The sequence below is a fragment of the Colletes gigas genome, unplaced genomic scaffold, assembly GCF_013123115.1.
Source record: "Colletes gigas isolate AHSC1104 unplaced genomic scaffold, ASM1312311v1 Colletes_gigas_Sc00002, whole genome shotgun sequence".
Classification (NCBI taxonomy): Eukaryota; Metazoa; Arthropoda; class Insecta; order Hymenoptera; family Colletidae; genus Colletes; species Colletes gigas.
The window spans coordinates 3,987,139-4,010,632 of record NW_025106631.1 but is presented as its reverse complement, the minus strand read 5'-3'; the positions used below and the strand labels follow the sequence as shown (position 1 = coordinate 4,010,632).

The window sequence follows — 23,494 nt, the reverse complement described above, 5'->3', positions numbered from 1 at the left end:
GAGTCATGACCCACTTACATACGAAACAAACCAAATCGTGCAATGTTGCCAAATATTTAAAAACTAAATAAAGCTGCACGGTAAAAAGAACGTAACGGTATTTCATTAATGTTTAGACGAACTAACAAAAATCGAAATTCGATACTTGGCGTGTTTATTTATTCAAATTCTACATTTATTATAAATCGATAAATCGAAAAAGTGAAAGTTAAATTTATTCCATTATAAGTCTGTAAAAGGTACTACATAATGTTTTCGATCACTGGATCTGTTAAGATTACATTATATCGTTGATCGATAAATAGTCCTGATGAAATAAGTATATTATCGAATAACTTTTGACTGTCAGTGTTCCATATTTATTGCTATTATTTTCACTTTGTGAATATCTTGAAAAGATAATCAACGTCTAATCTAACCGTTGAGAACAGCAAATACATACTCACATTATATATAGATATCCGAAACTGTTTCAAAACAAATTATAACAGTTTCTAAGCCCTGTTTCTTATTCAAAATTCCGATATTACTGGCCAACTCAATTGATGCCGGAAATGAAGACTTTTCCAGGAAAAGTTTTTCCCCAGCACGAATCGCTATTGACAAATATGTACATATTTATAACGTGTAAGCGCCCAAAAACCGAACGCACCTGATGTGTTGTCGTTACACGTCGCAGATAAGAAATAATCAAGTCGAATGTGAACCAAGTATTTGGATTAAAAACGGTCACACCCAACCAAGGATATCTTAATACTTGAAAATCATACAAACCGTTGATTAAACTTCGAAAGTGTTATTAAAATCAGTGTCCAAGCAAGGGAATTGGGAATATTAGTCTAGTCTACAAGCCAATTGACAAGTGACACAAAGTAACATGGCAGAAGCCACAGATTTGTATGTATAGACAACTTTCTGCTCTAGCTTTTTCATCATTTGCAAAAAAATTGATTGTCTCTAGATACAAATATACAATTATTGTAAGGACATTTAAAAAATGATCAATTAACCATCGAGCTTGACACATTTCATTATTTCCATTTTACCTTCGATACCTTATTCTGTTCACCTATTTCCCTTTGCATTGTATTCGTTTCAAAAATTATACGATACAATAATTATTATAAAATATCAACAAAACACTTTCAACGATATTATTTCTCATTGAATGTTGAGGTTATGAATTCCTTCGTACGAATGAATAATATTTTACAAATTTATTTCATTCATTTATCTTGTTACAGTTCATTGAAATTGTATAATCTTATTGTTAATGCTGTTTCTAATAATAAAGTTATAACAAAATACTTGTCCTATTTTTTTTTTTTTTTTTATCATTCGAAACTGTGTTAATAAAGCAAATATAAAAACGTGTGAATTTTGTTTCGATTCCTACTGTTCTTACGCTTTGTTATAAATTAATTTACAAGTTATACTCGCTGCAAATTTTTTATAAACAAGATGTATCCAATGACAATTAATATACATAGAAGAATGAATAAATAAATAAAATATGTTAAAACTTACTGTTTATCGCATATTTGATAAATCATAAGTAACTTTATCGACCGTCCTCGACAAAAATTACGCTTATTTCAGAATTACCTTTGAATCCTATTTTCAAAGGGGTGAGCACACTTTGAAAGTGCCCATGTCACTTTTCCAAAATAATAGAAAACGTTTGGTGGATCGTATAAAAACAAAAACAGAGATTCCGATCGAAGGTAGTTTTATAATTCTCCAAGGAGGAATTGAAATTCCATTTAATGACACAGATATAAAGTGGCCATTCAGACAGGTAACTTTTACGCTTTACAGTGTAACAGACGAGAAGCAACAAATTTTAATACATTTCTTTTGATAGGAATCATTTTTTCAATGGAGCTTCGGTGTTGAAGAACCAGGATGTTACGGTGCTATTGACTTGTCAACAGGAATTTCCATTTTGTTTGTACCACGATTGCCGCAAGAATATGCAATTTGGGAGGGAAAGTTACACACGTTAGAAGATTTTAAAAAACAGTATGCAGTGGAGGAGACTTATTACACAGATGAGATAGCAAAAGTATTAAAATCAAAGCAAGCCAATCTTCTACTCACTTTAGTAAGTTTTATTTTGAAATAACTATTTGCTTATAAAATAGTACTATTTTAATTTCTTCTATGAATACTTACAGAGCGGGACAAATAGCGATAGTGGTTTGCAAACTCAAGGAGCAGATTTTGATGGTATTAATCAGTAAGTACTAATGACTTCCACATATTCTTATGTTATGTCAAAATTGTGCTTATTTCTTATTTTTTTCAGGTTTAAAGTGGACAATAATGTTTTGTATCCAGAAATATGTGAATGGTAAGTGCAACAAAGTAAAAATTTAAAAATTTTATAGTCTAAAATAGTATACATAATTCGTTTCTTTAATTGAAATCGAATCAGGGACTTAGTATAGGTATTATGCCAGCAAAACTATACCGAAATTGATTATTACTGAAGACTGAAATAAATACCGATATTATGTTAGTTTGATGAATATTTGCATTTCGAAGACCGGTTTTCAATAAAAAATATCGGTTTTAAAACGATTCTCAAGTATTCATATGTCAATTATGTATCGTTTCTGCATTCAGTTCTTTCAAAATGTTGCATCGAACGAGAATAGTGTTGTTATCAGAATTGGGGGAAATTTATGCATACATAACGAATAAAAAATTTAAAATTATTCGAAAACGAGAATTTCATTGATAATGAAATGTTCCGTTTCATGAAATCTAAACGAAAATTAGATTACGAACGAATTCAAAAATTCTATTCATTTTTCGCGAACGAAATTTGTCCAATTTTGGTTGCCGTCGATTATACAATTGACAATTTGTTACATCGATATTACTACCGATATTATTTTCAATCGAATCAAACTTCCTTCTTTACATCTGACACGAGTCTCTTTTTTTTTTTAAATTAATTTATTTAAAGTCGCGTGCCCACTTTTGTGTGGTTTTTTTTATGAAGCATTTTTAAACAATGATCTAGTAATACCGGAATTCCAGTCGTTAAATTGAAAGTATTTTGAAAAGTAGTTCCAAAGAATACGTGCGCCACGTATTGTAAAGAAACTAAAAGTATTCCTATGATATTTTGTAAAAGTTATCCTACGCTGTATGTTCTTTTCATGTTGAAATCTAGAAAGGTATAATAAATAGAACAAAGACAAAGGATTTATCGTTAGACCTAATCTCATTAGATGCTTGTATGCTCTGTCCAGATGATACTAGCTGGTCATGTATGGGCAAAATTTCTAACGCGTGTGCATAAACAGCCGTCTGTCGTAATCTGTAAACTGAGAAAACGGTGGTACGAGTCTGATTCTGGGAAATTTGCTGGTCAACAGATTCTAACGCAGACTAGCATTCTTGTACAAGAAGGACCGGATATACAAGAAGTGCCGTTGATTGTCAGAAAAATGAACGACGTCGAAGCAATATATAACAGTAAAAATAATAGAAACGTTTCTTCTGTGAATTCTGATAAGTTGCCCGATACCAAGAAGAACAGTCAGCCTGTGGTTCATGACAAAAGTGTTTCAAACTTTCAAACTAACGCCGTGATAAAAAACAGACCGTCTAATCGGAGAATAGATATAGAAACCAACGAAGGTACCGCGGTGTTGTTTTGCTCTGATTTCGAGTGTCTGAAAGATTCAGACATAGAAGAGGTCTTGCAGGAATTGCAATCGTTCAATACAGTCGACGGGGTGTATTCATTGTTAGAAAACAAGATCGCGCATGAAATTAATTGCAGGGTTGCTTTGGAAGGGCTGAAGAAAGTTATAGAGTTAGAGAACAATTGGTCTAAACAAAAATCTAACAAAGCACAGAGAAACAGGCAATTGGAAGTTGATACCATTACTAGAGATATCGTGATGAAACAGCTGATTAAATTAATTATTAATAGTCAAGACAGTGAAATAATACTTCAGGGACTCATTACGTTGAAGAAAGATAAAGTTAGTCCACTTAGGAACGTATATAGAGATTGGATATGCGACGAAGCTTTGAGTCGCGTTACGGATGGGAAATTCACGCCTGCACAGTTGATAAATGTAATAAAAATTTTGTCCGCTTACAAAGATTTTAAGTATCGTAAAGCGATAGATACTTTATGGGTAGGTGTCCTGCTCAAGGAACAAGAAATTAATTCGCATACGTTAGTAGCGTTGTTCAAATCGCTAAAATACTTTAACCGTAGTAAAAATATGGTGAAAATAATCCTCGAGAGGAAACTTTCTGATCTTTGGTTAAAATTATCGGGTACGCAAATTGCAGAGATACTGGATTGTTTTCACAATGATGTTTCTGCAACAAAGTGTTTGATTAGTGCCAGTAAGTGGGCAAGCATTAGTTTGAGCACATCCAGCGAGAAAGACTTGATAAACTTTGTACGTAGTTTAAATGCAAAAGACTACATTGATGTTAGAATCGAAAGTACTTTGCAGGAGTATTTGAAATCTAAAGCACCGCAAATTGAAGACTCGAATTTAATAGCCACTATAATGAATTATTGTAAACACTTGCAGGTCAAAAACGAACAGATTCTGTCAGAATGCGGGGAATACTTTATAAAACACAGTATGAATATACCAATTCACTTACTCCCGTCCATTCTTACACCATTCGGTGTGCTGTATGTACAACCACCGAATGCTGTTAAATTTTGGGAAACTTTTGATGAGATATTGTTAGTGAAATTTCATGATTTGAAACTAGACGATGCTCTCGACATTCTTCTTTCCTGCACGTATCTAGAAAAGTATCCTGTAAAGTTTTTGGACAAGATATTTATCTCTCAGTTGATTCATAAGCTTCATTTGAGAAATCATTCTGTCTTTTTTAATCGTATAAAAAACAAATTGAAACTATTAGACGCAGCTATGTCTTTAGAGTGTAAGGATTATCAAGACTTGCTTATCAAGACCACGTATTCAAATCGAATAGAGAAACCATTATTCTTAGACGCACGAATCAGAAGAACAGTCAATATGATATATCAACCATTAGCATCTTTAGTGGGGGGTGAACACAAATTGAGTAAAAATGTGATCCTGAATCGACTACCGGTCATAAGTTTCTATATTCTTGATATATTAATTCATCCATTTATGGTATCAACTCCAATCTTTGACTTGAACGGGTTGAAAAAGGATATAAATACAGTGGTTTTGATTTATTTACCAGAATATTATTGTAGGAATACACGACACTTGATAGGACCTCAGATGATGAGGAAAAGGCATTTCAGAAAGTTAGGATTTCGTGTTATGACATTGGACTATTTAGTATTACAAGATCTTTGGAACCAATCTGATAAATTATCGTCTTATTTGTTAAAAAGTTTAGATACCGTGGAGGGTGCTTTGTAACAAACAAGCACAAAAATTTTAAACGAAATTCTCGTTTACTTTGGGACAAATTGTACATATAATATATTGTGTATGAAATAAAATGTTTTGTAAACGATATTGAATAATTTTTTATAAAATAATTAAGAATTGTTTGCTGCTATTTATATTTCATAACGACGATAAGCGATCATATTTTATAATTTTATACAATGGATTAAATTATGATGTAATTAATACGTGTTATAAAGTCATGTATAGAATAATTGATATTAGAAGTGTTCACCCTACGTTTTCTTTGTAGCAGAGTCATCAAGTCAGCAGAAGAAATCGAGGTGTTGGAATATGTAATTAAGATAAGCTCAGACGCTCACAAGTCCATTATGCACATAGTGAGGCCAGAACTTGCAGAGTTCCAAGCAGAGGCAGCTTTCATGCATTATGTGTACTCTATCGGAGGTTGCAGACACGTATCTTACACTTGCATTTGTGGGTCTGGACATAACGCATCCATATTGCATTATGGACACGCTGGTGCTCCCAACAATAAAGTCATAAGAGATGGTGATATGTGGTGAGCTTTGATCTTTATATTAAAAAGAATAAAAACTCTGAGCACTCTTTCAGATATAATAGTATATTTTTGTTTTCATGTAAGCCTGTTCGATATGGGTGGAAACTACTGTGGATACGCAGCAGACATAACGTGCAGCTTTCCAGCTAATGGAAAGTTCACACCGGATCAGAAAATGATATATAACGCGGTGCTAGCTGCTCGTAATGCAGTAATGAAGGCTGCAAAGCCTGACGTAGCTTGGACAGACATGCACATTCTGGCGAACAGAACCATGTTGGCTTCGCTCAAGGAAGGTGGTTTATTAAAAGGTGATGTCGACGACATGTTGAAGGCAGGATTAAACGAAATCTTCCAACCCCATGGACTTGGCCATTTCATGGGGCTAGATGTCCACGATGTCGGTGGATATCTTGATGGGCATCCTGAACGTTCCGCAGCTCCTGGATTGAGAAAGTTAAGAACCGGTCGTGTTTTACAGTCCGGCATGGTCTTAACTATCGAGCCAGGATGCTACTTTATTGATTGTGTAAGTGTGAAAAGCATAATTAAGACATGTGTATATTTTGTTGCGCATAGAAAAGATGAGAGTGTTTGTTAGTTGTTAGATGCAGCTTTGAACGATCCGGTTCAATCGAAATTCATCGTTGCTGAAGAACTGGAAAGATTCCGAGGCACGGGTGGCGTTAGGATCGAAGATGATGTCCTTATAACGGACACTGGAGTTAGAAATTTGACCTTCGTGCCCCGCACGTAAGTTTAAACGAATTTCATATTGAAACATCTTGTTTATCACATCGTTATTTATATCTGAGCATTATCTGCTACCCTAAAATTCATTTACTAACAGTTATTAGATGTAACAAGTTAGATAATTAATTAGAAGTTACATGTAGGAATTTTGATGTATTTTTTCTAAATTTTGCAAACTTTTCTTTAAGCGTGAACGTATAATTTAATTGCAGAATCGAAGAGATAGAGAACTGGATGGCTCCAGAAAAAATATAATTCGAACCGACAGCAGAAAGAGGAATCCAATCACCGAGAGGAACGGTACGTCATAATATATGCGGCTGTTTAACTAAGAACTTCGAGCAAAGACCGTTTGGTTACATATTCTGTTTTCGTGATATAACAACAGCCGTGGTACGAGATACAACGTCACAAAATATTTTTACATGCATTTTTTATAGCGCATAGAATGCAACATTGAAATATATTTAATATTTTATGTACGAAGAAAATATAAATAAAAATAAAAAAAAAAAAAATTTATTTCTCACACACGTTACGCAGTATATCAATTTCTCCGTTAAACAAAATCTAATACACGTCATTGTAAATTATAGGTTTCTAAGTATATGGTTTCTATTGTAAATGATTTTAATTCGTAGCGATTTTCTGCTAGGCGAAAGGAAACGCAGCCAAGCGTAACCTTGGATGCGATATCTTACGTTTTATTGAAAGGGAACTTGTACACTCTTATTATCGAGTATGTCAGTCGTGGCCGCGGTGCGAACGCGTGCGGTTCTCTTCGCGAAGACTCCGCGCAGCGTTAAAAAATTCGCTCGAAAAAGGATAGCGTCGTCCAGTATTATTTTTGTTCGGTAAATTATTCTGTGATGTGTGCACTGTGCTACGAAATTACACTCGGTTCGATCAAAAATACTAAAAAAAAAAAAAAACTACGGTTTTTTAATCCGAAGCAATAATTATGCAAAGTTAACGTTACTTTTTACCGCGACTTTGTGCGTGTCTATTTAGGCTGAAATGTGTCTTTGCATCTGGATGCAAAGAATTGTTAATTATGCTATTTTTTGAATAAATGAAACACGATCAAACTTGGATAATAATTTCAAGCTGGCTTTCTTAAGACGGAATTCGCAGGTAAACAGCTCTAAAGATAACCGACATTTATGAATTTTTTTTTTTAACTATCCGTTAATTTCGATTGAATTTTTTCAATCAGAAAATAATTTTTTTTATTCTTTACTCGATTATTCTTTCCGTTATCCTGGACTCCATTTTGAAGAATGGCGCGTTTAAAAAGTGTTCGATGAAGGTTCCAGATAGGTCTACTATTTCATGTTTCGTACTTTGATACATTAAAACTAAAATAAAGATTTTTGGATCTAAATTACAAGAGATTAATTTCGAAATATTCTGCATTTGATTTACGAGAAAAACGAATCAATTTTCGGAACCTGTTGCACAAGAGTCCCCTCTTAATCGAACAACTAATAAAAGAAAGATAACGTGATATTAATTTAACAAACATTATAAGACATTCGTTCAAATTGAAATGTTCAATAACTCAATAGCGCACCCATTGTTTTACAGCAATCTTATTCAAATTTTACAAGCTGTCGTTGTAAACGATTTTAAAATACATGACAAGTTTGAAGCGCTTGTCACCGGGGATTGCGATGCCAGTTTTCCATATTTAAAATATTTAATAATTCAATACCCGTTGTTTTACAGAATTTCTAACGACACATTGTAAGTTTGAAGTACTGGTCACCGTGTTAACGGGTCGAAAAATAATATTTTTTAGAATATGGATTTTAACAATCAGGATCCATGCCCCCCCAACAATTTCAAATGCTTTATTTTAGCATGGACGATTACAGGCCGATTTAAATAGAAATACTTTCATTTGAAACGAGTCTGAGAAGGAAAATAACGATAATACGAAACAACAATGGGATGTTCTCCGTGATGTTACGTCACACAGCAGGGAAAAGCGATAGCATGGTCGATCGTTTGTTATTTCTCCCTACTTTTGCAAACTATCATGTTACGGGCACTGGCGAACGTTAATCCGAGATAAGGACGAAATTAAAACGTCCAAACTCAATTGGAACGTCTGTTTTCTTCTTTTTTCCTAAAAAACTACCGTTAAGTTTCTTTAACACTAGAACTACCAAAGCAGTCAAAATGATCCAGTCATAATTTCTAATAAAATTTCTAAAAAATAGACTTGACTGAATCTTTGAAAATTTACTGCAATTTTCTGGTAGAAAATGAATAAATACTCATTTCTATTGCATTATACGTTTCTTTATGTATCCAGCGTTATAATTTCTTTGGTATAAATAAATACACTATAATTGTCGGTAGTTCTAGTGTTAAAATCCTTGAATAAAATACTTTCTTAATGTAACATTTGTTGTGGTATTTATCTCTACGAAATTTCAATTCAGATTTATTTTCCTATCTATTTTATTAGCGTTAACACATTGACTGGCATGGTGGTCACCGGTGACCTACGCTTTAAACATACAACGTGTCTTCAAAACGCTTGCAATAAATGAACATTGCTCGTAAATTTGTCAATAATATCATCGATGTTAGGAATACACAGAATGACGAGCACTCCGTGAAATCACCGAGAATTTTTATCCATCGCGGTATAATTCGAACAAACGTCAAGAGCTGTCCAAATGAAAATTGATGCGGCAATTGACGCGTTAATGGTCGAACGCGTCGAATCAGAGAATCACGTTTCGTATTACGACAGAGAACGAAATGAAAAGTTGAATCACGATAGGAAAAACCTGTTCCCGGCGTTAATGACTTGGCTTCTCGTAGTCACGTGTATTTTTTTTTTTTATTCTGTTGCATCGGCCGGCACAGCCCCCATTCTGCTTTCGTGCGCGTATTACGTTATCCTAAGTTTACGATCAAGGCAAAGGCGATAGATGGGGGCGGAGCATTTACGTTCGTTTCCGTTACGTAGAGACCACGCAAGTTTTGCAAATATGAGCCACATTTGACGTAACGCGGATACAGTCGCCCCGAAAAGTAAACTTACTTACTTTTCTTCAAAGAACACAGAAATCATTGTAGAAATAAAAGAAAACTTGCTGCTGTACTGTTAAGCGCCACGAGATCACCTCGATGATTTAATACAGTATCAATGATTTAATTACGTTTACGATGGCGTCGTTATGATCCTCGACGCTGGAAACGAAGAATTTAATTTTCACGTTTTTTCACGACTCAGTGTAAATAAATGTTTTTTCTATTTCCAGCGAGTTTATACGACCTTGAAAATAAAGCTTACTAAAAATAACTCGATTTGTTGTTCAAATTTTTTCTCACACTACCAATTGTTTCGTGCATCACGTGCACGTTGGTTTTCAGTTTTGGTGTACGATGAGTTTTTCTATGCAACTGCTGTGTTTTCCGAGGCGACTGTATACAACAGTCAGCTGCATCGTACGACCCCGATACACGCGAAGCCGTCACGAGGTTGCGGTGTCAACGATTCGAAATGTCGAGGAAGCGTTAACCGCGTGATTGAGCAGAGTTTGCGGTTGCTTCGAGCCGATATGACCTGGGCGACATTCGCGACCCGAATCCGTACTTTTCAGGCGACGGGACGCCGAGCGAAAACGATACCGTCGGATCCGTAGATCGCCTCCGGTGATTTAGCCACCTAGAAATCGCGAAACGTCGATGAACCAATAACAGTGATATTTGTTTTCACAAAGGGGGGGGGGTGGGGGAACGGCGATATACGGTTTTAGTTACGTTTACTTTCTTTTTTATATTTGTTTTTTCGTTCGACAGTTTATTTTCGTACGACCGACTGTCGCAACGCGCGCGTTCTTTGTATAATAGAAGCGATCGGGCCGTCGATCGATTTCGAAACGGTGCCAGAATTTTTCAACGCTAGATTTACGAACACGATTCCCTTGGATCTACACTTCGATCAAATTCAACGTACATCGTTGACAGATAATATTTACGAGTTCTGTAACTTTAAATTGATAAGTTTTGTATATCTATAGCAACTTGGCGAGGAGCGACGAAATGATATCGTTTCATTATGCGATTCGCATAATGTTCCATAATGTGAGCGTTTCGTACGAGAACTATGCATCGAATTATGTAATAGAATTAGGTTAAACCGAGGCTTGAGATTTGTTTGGAGGCAGAAGAGGAAGATGTGTTTCTTTTGAAAGTAGGTCAATCGTGTCGGTGATTATACATAAATACTTTCGCGTTTGGTTCGACTACGGAAATATTTTGCCATTCTAACGTATTCATTTTCCATTAACATCGATACGCCAGTTTTCTCTGTAGATTTATTCCACGTTATAACGAATAAAAATATTCGACAGTTCAATGGAGAATGTTATTTCGTAATATTTCTAATGTTAGTGACGTCATTACAAAATTACAAGCGTTTTAAAGACACATTGTGGGTAAAGCCCTGATGGCCCCAGTGACCACCATGACAGTCGACGTGTTAACGCGTTTGAAAACATTTGGAGAGCCCTTAACCGGTCGGTTTATGCGGGGAAAACGTCAATATGTAAAATAGGCCAATTGTGCCAGTGGACAGGGCTGGACAAATTCAATCGCGAATAACAAATACGAGCTAAATATCGAGTATCTTTTCAGCTGGATCGTCGACTGTTAGGAGGAATGATTTATCGTTGGAAAAAAATCTTTAGTATTTCCCCGGGGGGGTCGTCGATTACGTCGTTCGATCGTTACCTTATCAATATCTACATTTTGCTTACATCATGCGTTAATTTTATTCAGAAGGAATTAAAAATAGAAAACGACTCCTCGGGCAGATACTATAAGGTGAGCAGGTTGTGAGAAAATCTACGTCCATTCTGCGTATTTTCCGTAATATCGTTGAATTGTTATTAATTATAAGGGTATCCCAAATTTTTTATGCTAAAAGGCAATGTTAAAAATCGTCAAAAAATTCTTTCTTAGTTGTTCATTTCCTTGCTAAAAAAAAATGATCAGAAACGCTTTGGGCGGTCTCAAAACAGAAGAAAAAAATATACAAAATTACGAATGTAAATAATGGTTAAAAAAAGCAAAAATCAAGTGTAAAATATAACCGTTAAAATTGAACTTTGACAATAGAATCGAAGCGTCAGCTTGTAATGGAGTGTACTTTTTAAATTTTAGTAACTTTAGTGTATAAAAATTAGGAGATTCGTCGATGGCCTGGTAGCGACAGAAGCGCGATAATTCCAAGCAGGCTCGCGACTAGTCATTGATCGGCCCGCGAGACGCCGAGCGCCGCGACGCCCTCTCCTCTTCTTAACCCCAACGTCCCCACCTGCTTGTTCACAATCGTGTCAGACATTTAAGCGTCACGTCGGAAACACGCCTCCCTCTTTCTCTCACTCTCTCCGTTTCCCTCTTTCTTTCTCTTTCCTTTGCTCTTTCTGTTCGTCGTTCATCGACTCGCGGGGGCATCGCGACGAATATCTCGGCTGCCATCGGAGCCCGTGGAAACCGCCGCGGAGCCGTCGAAATTCACGTCGTCGTCGTGGTCGTTTCGCAGGGAAAGAACACCGTCGCGCCGCAGAAGCGTCGGTTTCGGGTTATTCCGCGAGAGAGCGACGATCAGAGAACCGAGGACAGAGTTCGCGGAGCCAGTGCGCGAGTTTTCGTGCGAAAATGTGCCGCGATCCGTTGCAACGCGTCAAGAAAAAATCGCCCGACGATGTTTGACCTTTTTCGTGGCACGAACCGCGTGTAAACGGGCTCCTTGGAACGTTCGACGTTGCTTCCTGGTGTTTCGTCGTATCGCTTTGTGTTGAATGGGGGAGGCGGTGAACGACCGTTTCTAGGTCGAAGCTCGATTGACTTGTTTCCGAGAGACTCTTGGCCGATCGAAATCGGGACGCCGGACGCCCCGACGTATTTAGGACGATTTCCTTCGATTCCCAGCGTCGAATCGCGAAGGGGACCGAGAAAAATTGGGTCATTAGGATACGGCCACCGGGCACCGTCGTCGAGCGGAGAAAAGTGCTACGCTGTGATCGAAAGTTTCACGAGTTTGGAAAGAAACTGAAAACCCAAACGGGAGGATGTTCCGTTTTCAAAATCAACTGCCTAACGACGAGAAGATATCCTCGAAGAGCATCATGATACCGATTGATAAATCGCCAGGTAGTTCTACGCGCGATGGACGCGGTCTTCGAGCAAGGTTTTTTTAAACATCGATTCTGCTTCTTGTTGCGTTCGCCGCGGGGATTGAAAAACGTTGTAATATCGATCTCGGCTCTCAAAACAGTCACGAAGAACCGAAATAGTGTTGTAACTGGTGGAGGCACTTTCCACGTGTACCGATCAGGCTGACGATTTTAATTATACTCATTTTTAATGACAAGAAAATTGTGCGTGTTTATATATATTAATTCTGATTGGATATTTTTGTTATGATTCAGACTTATTAACGACACGACGGTAATAATAATTTTAAGAACTTAATTTGTACAATTCTCTTGTCATTTTACCGTTTTTATAACATAGAATATTACTGGACGATTTTGCACTGCATACAATCAAAATGCCTCGTCAATTTGAGAATGTCGAATGTTAAATTAAATTTAAAAGTTATAACACCATTTAAATTATAACATCATTTAAATTATAACATCGTTTTGGTTCTTGATAACTGTCGCAGTAAAAACTGGAGTCCAAGTACTTGAAAATACAAGCTGAGTAAAACTTAACAACAGTATTATATTTTGACAATAAAGTTCCCTTTGAAAGGATTTGGACAAGCTTCCATAAAGTCAAGAATCATTCATGATTGATCCAAACAGATTGAATTTACTCGAGTTTGATGAAATATTCAAACTGCTTGGATAATCAACCACTTCGGTTCGGTTTGAATCACAAATACTTTAAATATTCAAGTACTCCGATGCAGCTTCGGTAAGAACCGATATCGAACAGTTTGAAACAGTTATTTCCCAAACCTTTTCAATCCCTGGTTCGTTGAATTGCTTTGTGCGGTGAACGACCGTTTCTAGGTCGAACGAGATTCGCGGAAGCTTAATCGACTCGCTTCTAAAGATTCTAGGAACGTCGATTAAAATCGAGACGCCGGGGCACGTATTTAGGACCAATTGCTTTTTTCTATAATTCTGTCGCGTCGAGTCGAGAAAGGGACAGGAGGAAATTGGGTCACTGTACCACGGTGAACACGGTGAAAAGTATCACGCTAATCGGAAGTTTCTCGAACGCGAATAAATTGAACCATAGGTGTTCTGTCCTCCGTAGAGACGAAGACATTCTCGAAGAGCATGATTCTAACGATTGGGAGGTCGTCGAGGATTTCTAAGTGCGATGGACGCGGTCTCGAAGCGACTAAAGGTTTTTTAACGTTAGAATTGCCGACGATCGACATCTACCTACACATATAAGGGAGACCGATGACGGTCATTCACGAACATTCAGAAAAATGTAACGCGTGCTCCGAATAGACTTTATAGCTATCAAAGATGTACTAAGTGTATTGCTGTCACGGGGGACTATTTTGAAAAATAAAATATAATAATTATCTGATGCGCCTGTGTAAAATATCCTATAAACAAAACTAGAAAAAAAGATAACGCTGAACAATTTTCAATATGAACCATTGTATACCTAAAATTTGTGTTAATATTTACTATGTATTTTGAGATATTTACAGTGTTACAACCGTCATCAGTCTCCCCTATGCGCCGTAATTTATTATGAAACATGTTCCACGCAAATTAACGGTGCAATAAATTTTTCAGGTCATTGGCAACCGATACAAATTCAGTGTTGACGAAAACATCAGGAATAGATTAAAAATCAGTGGACCCAAAATGAAACTTCCGCGGAACACCGGGCCCTTTAATTAGGACTTCCGCCGTGTCGAGGAACCGACGAACCTGGACGACCAATCGAAGTATTACGCAAATAAAAGATCAAAAACATTCTCGAGAAAACCACCTTTGGAAGGATGTTCTGCTTCCAAAGGCCGTCTTTGCGCTCGTCCGGCATGCTGGCGTCGCCATTGCCGTCCAGCATGACAAAGACACCCTCGAGGAGCATGACTCGACCGATCACCGAGGCTTCGGGGCGATCCAAGTGCGATAAACGTGTTTTCGAAGCGACCAAAGATACCACGATCGTCGATGCTGCTTCCTATCGTTCGTCGAATAATTTCCGTGCAGTGAACGACCGTTTCTAAATCGAACTAGATTCGCAGAAGCTAGATCGAGAGATTCTAGGAACGGCTAGAATTGGTAGATCGAGCCACGTATTATATTCGGTACAATTTCCATCGTCGTCGACGTCGTTGCTTTCCCCCCGAACTCTGTCGTGTCGAGAAAGGGAACGGTTAAAATCGGTTTCACGGGGAAAGGTGTTACGTTGAATTAGAAGTAGAAAAGATAATCGAACCGCCATCCTGAGAATGTTCTGCTTCCAAAGTCCGTTTGCACGCGCGTCCCGCGTGTTGGCGTCCCCATTGTCCTCCAGCAAGACGAAGACGTCCTCGATGAGCATGATCCTGCCGATAAACAAGTCCTCGGGAAGTTCCAAGTGCGAGAGACGCGGATCCGAGGCGGCCAGCGAGAGCTCTTGCTCGTCCATCAGGTACATCGATCAGGATCCGTCGTTCTCCGATTGCAGCAGCACGGACACTCTTCCCGACATCAAAGCTGACTATCTGGACCCGGACACTCTGTCCCCGGGGCCCGATTCGTCGCCAGTCCGCACCGCGAACGGAATGGACGAGACCAGCGACGAGAAGACGCTGTTGGACGACGAGGATCGGATCGCCCCGCGGTCCTACAGCAACCGGCGTTGCAAGAAGCTTCTTCTCCGGCTCCGCTCGACCGAATCCTCGAACTCCTGCGACAAGGAGTCCTCCATTCTCTCGGCGTCCCCGTCCCCGGGTAGCAATTCGATCGGAATCGAGTCGCCCGGGTCCTCCGTGGACGGCCACGACGATTATGAGACCGGAAGCACCACGACCCTGTTCACCAAGTCCTCCCCGTCGGTCCTGATCGACGCCATCGAGCCGGAGGAGAACTTGAGGAGCTGCCGTGCGATCGCCGCGTCGGAGAACGACATCCCGTCTCTGCAAAATGGATTCGGCCAGGGTTTGAAAAGGTGTTAAAAATAATTGTTAATTACCGTTTTACAGGCTGTCATGACCGTTTTGAATGGATAACAGTATTCGATTTCCGATTTCAGCGAGTCGGAGAAGGAGACGGAAACGGAGACAGAAGAAGGATCCTCGCTGCCTTTGAGTCCCGCGGGTCCCGCGACCGCCCTCTCCTCGTCCACGGTGCCCTATTACAACTTTCTCTGCGTAAACGGGGGCGCCATGCGCCAGGAGATGACCAGCACCAGCTCCCCCCAGTTGTCTTCGGGTATCAATCCTAGATCCAGCGACGAATCGCCCTCGACGGACGTACGAAGCTCCTTCGTGGGTGAGAAAGGTTCCAGGTTGGATACTCTGAAGCCCGAGAGCTTGGACGCGACGTTCTGCTTGCCAGCGGCGAGATCCTGCCCGAATCTGGAAAGACAGAGCGCCGGGTGTTCGCCCACAAGCGGCTCCTCGAGCTCCAGTCCCAGTTCGGGCCCCATCGGGCCCAGATTCAAGCCCATCGAGGAGGGGGACATCCAGGTGTGCTTCTTGAACCACACGAAGACTCTGGTTAGGAAGATACTGTCCAGCAAGTTCCTGAGACGATGGGAGACCCACCATCTTTATCTCAACGACACCTGCATCTCTTCGAAAACTGTAAGTTTTGTTGGGCTTCTGGAGACATGGTCCACTTATCTTGAAAACGGTGTAAATTCTATAACTATATCATATTACGTACACTGACTAATAGAAATTTTTATTCACGTGACTGAACGTTAAATAACTTTAATATTTAATGTACCCATCCTCGACATCGATAATTTTTTGATAAATCATATAGGGTAGACGCAATATCGCGAACTTTTACCCCAAGTAACTGTAGCTGCTTTCAAACTTGGATTGTTTCGTTCGTCGATCAATTAGCTTCAATTTGTTGACATTAGGCGTGCATTCTATTTCCACCGGCGAACAATATGTAACCAGGTCGGGACGAATCGTTATACCCGGTGGTCACAAAAAAGAATGAATCGGGCAGCCTTTTGCACGATGTGAACGTAATCTGAGGCTGTCGGCAAGACACACTCAGGGTCGGCTTTGACGCAAGTGAAATACACGCATACGCACATCCACACTTCCCTTTTGTCTGTTTTTCGTGCACGTGCACGTGTAAGTACGTACGCCGAGCCGGACTCGACACTGTGTATTTCGTTTCCAGCCAGTCCTCACGTCGATTACAGCTCGACGCAGAATTTTCTAACTCCTATTTTGATAATAAACGCCTCGAGCAACTTCGTAAAGCACTACCGAATGGAAATGTCGCGTGACTCCAAAGTCGTCAACTTCCACGCTTCTCTTCTATAGTAAGAAGAGTAATTCGCATAATTTCGAACAGAATGTGGTCTTCCACGTTGCTGTTGAAAACGCTTTACCAAACGCAAAGACTTCTAAAGGGTTCTGTCGCTACTTTAGCACCACCCTGTATTTTACGTTGACGTTGTATTCCAATCTTTGTCAATGTGGCTTCGTTATCGCGGTTTATTTTCCTCCTTACTATCAAACTACGTCACGCGGCGAAGATTATACGTTTCTAACATAATTGCGAGTTTTGATAACGTTTAAAAATACGCTTCCGTTTAAAGATGCATTATAAATCACCAACGCCATTGTTCAAGCGTATTTTCCAAGTATCTTCGCGCAATTAGACGGTACTTCGATTTCAATTTCTCAAAATTGAATTTATGTTAATGAAGATTCTCGTAACGCAAAGGGTTAAATAGGAAGGATTGAAAACGTCGAAGTAGAAAACTGTTAATTTGACTCGCAATTATTCAAATGCATGCAGCTGTGACGCGATGCAAAAATGAAAAACCTTTTGAATTGCAAACCGCTTCGAAGAAAGAGATCGAGTTAATTTTTTCTACGAACTCTATTCAATTTTAATATTTCTCGAATCGGCAATTATCGAAGACCGGCTGAGTCAATCAGACTTTGCGCGAGATTTGAATTTATAAGTAATTGGCAAGAAACATTGTCGAGGTAAATGTACCGATAACAGGCCAGCTTGAGACATCGTTAGCGGATAATTAGCACAGAAAAATTATCTGTTTCAGCCTACGGGATTTTTTCAACAGCCAATACCGTACAACAATATGTCGGACATTCGAAAGTACGCTGTTGCTAGATGGGATCCAACGTACAAAAATTGCCTGAGCATAGTTTTGCCGGACAGTTCTCTTCTTCTCCAGGCTAATAACGCTTACACGAGGGACCAATGGTATCATTCGATACTATGGAAGGTAAATCATTTCGAACAATTTTCCCTTCCATTTTTACTCTTCCGTTCAGTAAATTTCAAGTTTGATTTCTTAGGAGAGGATGGTCCATTTCGAGTCAATTTTAACAACACAGAAATTCCATTTTCGTATAAAAACCTAAAAAGAAAAATAATAAAAGAGTTGTAATTGTCGTTGATAATAATAACTTTAACGCTCGGTGTGACTTACGTGTCCTAAGTGTAACATTAACAGCGCTATCGAGCCACATTATGCAAAGAGGCAACCACGTGTTCGAGCTAGATACATAAATGTTAAAATATGTTACTTTTTGACGTAATATTTAAATAATGTGTAAAGAATTATCTTGACGTTGCGGCTCAATTATTGCGCGCCGATTATGTAATTATTATTGAGAAACTTTTAAACGCGTACGGCCGACACAAGTTTACACATTTCAAAGTTTTCCCAGTAGTAATTATATAATTAGTTTGCAACAATTGAAACAACGACGTAATTTCTTGCTTATTATGTAAGCGTTACGTCATAAAGTAATATACAGGGTGATTCGTACAAACGTGCCCGTTCAAATCCAACATTTTTCAAATCAAATTCACCCTTGTCCGGCGATTATTGTTTTCGTATCAGCAAACTGTTAAACTAGCAGTAAACATCTGTTGGAAGCAAAAATGAAAAGCCAACGAAGTATAATGCATTGACCGAAGAAGTGCATACAATAACCGAGACACTTATAAAATCGTGTGCAATTTAAATCACGGCAGCGCCACTTTCTAACAATACCGTAGCTCGTTGAATTAAAGATTTGGTTCATATCTCGGTTGTATAATTGTATTTTTGCCTCGTAAATAGACGAGTCGACATAGCATAATTACGGTTATAACATCATTTCGGTATTTATAACTGTTTCAAAGACCGAAACCGATATCATGACTGTATTCGACCCCTTTTCTGGTTTTCTGATCCTCAGAGGAGTATTTTCAAGTACCAGCACCTAGTATCGTTAAACACGCGTGAGGAAGTGGTGGTCAAAGAGCTGAAATCGATGGTGGACTTTGCTCTGTGGACGTCGCTCCAAGACGAAAGGGTCACCGCGGCGCCGTTAGAAGCCGTGGCGAAGCTCCTCGAGGAATCGACGGCGGAAGAGTCGGACGAGAAATCGGAGAAAATGGCCGAGGAGGCGTTCCAAAATCGAAACGATCGAAAACACTGGGCGGAGACTGCCCTTTCGGTGGTGTCTCCTCTTCTCGACAAGGTTGCTCTACCGGCCTGCCTCGCGAGAGTCCTCGCCAAGCTGGCTCAACAGCATCCAAGGTCGTCCTTAGTTTCCGCCGTCAGTCCAGCCATCACCAGATGCTTGAAGCACACGGTCGACTTTGGAAAGTCTCCGAACATGAGGAAACTTCTTCAGGTGTTCGTGGCCGCCCTGTACACGAGCGAGAACGGCGAACAGGCGATCAGGAATTATATTGCGTCCGTTCATGGGCCCGGAAGCGATTGTCCTCATCCCAGAGTGCTTCCCAATCTGGTCTCCGTCTGCGTTGCCGCGATTTTTCACAGGTGAGTTCTCACAGGCGTATCGCTATATCCACACCTTGCTTTTGTTTGCATTTTTCCAACTTGCTTTCAATCATTGGGCTGGGATTTCCTTTTCCTTATCTCTTCTATAAAAATCACCAGTCTTAAACCATCTTTCACACGTGTCTGCAGACACATTACTATCGTATCTTCTTCAAGATTGCAATCATTAGTAATCCTAATAATTACAGGTTCGAAATGGCCCGGCGTTCCATACCAGCGCACGAGGAATCCTCGATTTTACCACCGTTGAATTGCTACTTGTTGGTCCTGAATGTGGCGTAAGTATTGTAATGTACTAATTATTTCTGAATTATAATTTACAAGTGGAATGTAAACGGATGTTAAAATGTTATCTTTCAGATCTGAATATACCGACTGGCGGCCGGGCTTGGGCGCTCTGTTGCAACCAGTGCCGTTCCCAGAGGAGGCTTTAGTTATGAAAGAGGTCCAACAGACGATATTAATGTGCGTGATAAAGCGTTTAGCAAAAGATACAAGGTGTATCGTTCATCGCGTTCTGCTTCCAGTCAGGGAACCGCGACCTGGTTGGATCCACATCGCTGTGCCATCCAGCCCAGCTTGTCCCGATCAGGGCGAATTGTTCGGTGAAATGGTACGAATTTCCTCATTTGTTAACATCTTATCGTTTCTTTCACGAAATCTAACTGCATAATTTTCTAATTCTTGATCCTTCGCTTTTTCGTAATATGACTAACTATCCTTTGTCGTTGATACTGAACTTTTGTTGCTAACGATCAGCTAACAACCCTGTTGGCGTGTTGCTGTCGACGGAAAAGGTTTATCAACTCGCTGATGAAACAGGCGCGAGACGATTGTGTACTTCTGGCGGTTAGAGGCTGCGACGCCGCGCAAGAGGTTCTCTGTCTGATGTTGGAATGGCATTTGCTACCCAATGAGGAATCGCGACTACAAATAGTCAACGCCCTCGAGTCGACAGAGTCGGGCAAAAATCGTTACGTTGCTCTTTGCCAGAGACAAAGAAACTTGCAAGAACTGGTAAGTAAACTGTAAGACTCTATAGAACCGTATACATAAACGTACAAAACAATTTGATATAACTGGCCATAAATGTGGTCTTACTTGTATCTCTGAACGACGTCAAATGAGTTTTTTCAAAATGTTTCTTGTTTGAAACAGCAACAAAAAGGCGGGCCCAGGAAATTGACGCTGCCAGTACGCGCTACAGACGCAGATGTTGCTCTTCTCCTGGGCGGAAGAGCTCTTGGCAACCTCGAATGCCTTAGTTTGGCCTTCACGTCCGTAACTTCAGCTTGCGCCGAACAACTCATCAAATTACCAGCCCTGAGATATCTAAACTTGTGGGCCACGCAGTTCGGCGACGCAGGTCTACAAATGATCAGCGAACATTTGCAGAAACTGCAAGTTCTAAATCTTTGCGAGACTCCAGTTTCGGATAAAGGAATCTCCACCTTGACCTGTAAGTATTTTGTCATTTTCTTTGATCCACGAATACATAGAAGTTCATTATTTAGTTAATAGGTTTCGCATTTCAAATTAACTCTTTCACAGACCAAATTCACCCTATGGATGAATCAAAAAGTAAAGTAGGGTAAAAGTACCTAATACTGCCTATGTTCCTAATATAATCACTCGTAATTCTTATGTGATTTTATCAGATTTACAGGGAGTAGTATAATTTATAAGGAACAAGCTTTTTTTACTTATAATAAAGCACCGTACAGTGCACGAATACGATTGGGAGTAACTATGTAAGTTAAGAACAGAAGTATTGTATTGGAATCTTATGATAGAGTTGTGTAAACCATATTTTTTATATACCGATTCTTAATCGTTGGGAAATGAAACAAGGAAAGGAGACATCAATAATCGTTCGATAAATCCCAATGAAAAACAATCGTTTATTAATGAAAGAAAATATGCGTCGTACCACCGCCAATTCCCGCGAGCTACACTCCTACACGTTGAGAGCAATCTAGGACAGATAACACGAGCCTCATCCACTGGTCGTTAATTTTAAGATAAAATTGTCGGCACCCAATTTCTACCTTTCACACTTTCCGTTCATACACACTTATTCACTTTTACTGGCAAAAGAAGGAGACGAGGCACACACTGTTTCGCGAATGTTCGCGCCGATGCGACTCATGCGACATCGTTCTTCTTTCTTCAACCGCCAAAACATTGATTTGGCGCGAAAAACTATTCCATTCAAATACTATTGACTCAGACGAAGTATACGAGCAGACCTTACATCCTAAAGAGAGCTCATGAATACCTACTAAACAGTATTAAACAACATTTCCATAGTGTCAAACAAATGTATTAAAAATAAAAACGAATTTTTAAGAAACATCGACAGGGGGTAGGTGCTGAAATTTTCAGCGAAATTAAAAAATTTCAAATCGTTCTAAAAAAATTATTTTCACTTGCAGGGGTCGATTACGATAATTTTTTGTCAATAGACATACCCCCGAAATCCTACGCATTTTCGAGAAAAAAATTCGAATAGGTGGACAAATTTTTCGACAAAATTAAAAAATTTCAAATCGTTCTGGAAAAATTATTTTTACTTGCAGGGGTCAATTATAATAACTTTTGGTCAATAGGCATACCCCCGAAATCTTACCCATTTTCTAGAAAAAAATTCGAATAGGTGGACAAATTTTTCAACGAAATTAAAAAATTTCAAATCGTTCTAAAAAAATTATTTTTACTTGCAGGGGTCAATTACAATAACTTTTGGTCAATAGGCATACCCCCGAAATCTTACCCATTTTCTAGAAAAAAATTCATTACCGAATATATGATGTGTATACCTCGTCTGTGCTGTTGGGTTAAATACTCTATTTTTACTAATGTCCTGTAAAAATACTCACTATTTAATAAGTAGTTCGATAAATATAAAATATCGGTGTTCTCGTTTGCAGCGTTGACGAACCTGAGGAAGTTAAACTTGAACAGCACGAAACTGTCCGTTCAGACGTTCGAGTCTTTGAAAAAATGTCTGCCGGCGTTGCAAGAGTTCGACGTGAGGTACACGGAGGCTTGGTGACCAGAACTTTTACCTCGCGCGAAGCCAAGTAATTCCAATAGTACTACTAGCATCAAAGGAAAAAGACAACATCAAAGTGATTAGGATAAATCGAAGGAAACGTTTTATCGTGATCGGTGAAAGATTTTTTTTTTTTTAATCGTCGTATATATGTGCTATTCGATCGGCAATGAAAGTTACTTGGATGTAAATACTAGACGCGTTATTTGTGGGTTCGGAAACGTCTCTTCTCGAAAAAATGAAGCCGCTGAAAGCTGAAGCGGTGTAAGTCGAAGAAGTTAATTTCTGGATAATGAAGAATGAATTGGAAGTTATGTAAGTTACAGTAATATCGAAAATAATTATATTTCTCTTTTGTAAACCACTTGTTAAGTTTTAATTTAAAATAATAATTGTATTTCCCCCGAAACTGAAGGTACACTATCATTCTGTTCAATTTTCTTTTGATTTATATCATTTTTGTATCGAACCTTTCCTTTTTGGAAGGTAATTATGATAGATATAGGTTTTGCAATCCAAATTTAACATTTTGTAAATCATAATTGGCAAATAACTGACTTGCATCATTTTTGCTTTCAACGACTCAATTATCAACGATGAGGAATAGCAAAGTAAAAGAAGTATCAATATGTTTGAGTGTAAAAATGAGTTTGTGTTCAAAATTGGATTTCCCTTGTTTCGTGAATTTATGATCAATGT

General features: G+C 38.9%; 3 protein-coding genes across 15 annotated transcripts; all 3 read left to right on the top strand.

Annotated features, from left to right (window-relative positions):
• The first annotated feature begins 502 nt into the window (after nucleotides 1-502).
• Nucleotides 503-14,224, top strand: LOC122403054 (xaa-Pro dipeptidase). Of its 2 annotated transcripts, XM_043406338.1 has the most exons (10): nucleotides 503-897; nucleotides 1,600-1,798; nucleotides 1,865-2,104; nucleotides 2,178-2,239; nucleotides 2,309-2,353; nucleotides 5,701-5,970; nucleotides 6,055-6,499; nucleotides 6,572-6,723; nucleotides 6,936-6,972; nucleotides 14,180-14,224. In XM_043406338.1, the coding sequence occupies exons 1-10, from the start codon at nucleotides 878-880 to the stop codon at nucleotides 14,207-14,209; spliced, it is 1,500 nt and encodes a 499-aa protein (XP_043262273.1). In that variant the 5' UTR covers nucleotides 503-877; the 3' UTR covers nucleotides 14,210-14,224. The 2 variants fall into 2 exon arrangements, with proteins under 2 accessions (XP_043262273.1, XP_043262282.1); XM_043406347.1 differs by lacking the exon at nucleotides 14,180-14,224 and having other exon boundaries at nucleotides 514-897; nucleotides 6,936-7,250.
• Nucleotides 3,243-5,433, top strand: LOC122403045. Its single transcript, XM_043406330.1, has one exon. The coding sequence runs from the start codon at nucleotides 3,243-3,245 to the stop codon at nucleotides 5,415-5,417; it is 2,175 nt and encodes a 724-aa protein (XP_043262265.1). The 3' UTR covers nucleotides 5,418-5,433.
• On the top strand, nucleotides 7,486-23,221 carry LOC122402989 (C-Maf-inducing protein-like). 12 transcript variants are annotated; one of them, XM_043406312.1, is made up of 11 exons: nucleotides 7,486-7,857; nucleotides 14,023-14,115; nucleotides 14,523-15,888; nucleotides 15,973-16,525; nucleotides 17,980-18,165; nucleotides 19,130-19,719; nucleotides 19,929-20,018; nucleotides 20,101-20,353; nucleotides 20,500-20,757; nucleotides 20,899-21,199; nucleotides 22,671-23,221. In XM_043406312.1, the coding sequence occupies exons 3-11, from the start codon at nucleotides 15,188-15,190 to the stop codon at nucleotides 22,793-22,795; spliced, it is 3,057 nt and encodes a 1,018-aa protein (XP_043262247.1). In that variant the 5' UTR covers nucleotides 7,486-7,857; nucleotides 14,023-14,115; nucleotides 14,523-15,187; the 3' UTR covers nucleotides 22,796-23,221. The 12 variants fall into 12 exon arrangements, with proteins under 12 accessions (XP_043262247.1, XP_043262241.1, XP_043262226.1 ...); XM_043406306.1 differs by having other exon boundaries at nucleotides 13,816-14,115; XM_043406291.1 differs by having other exon boundaries at nucleotides 12,293-14,115.
• Nucleotides 23,222-23,494: the final 273 nt, after the last annotated feature.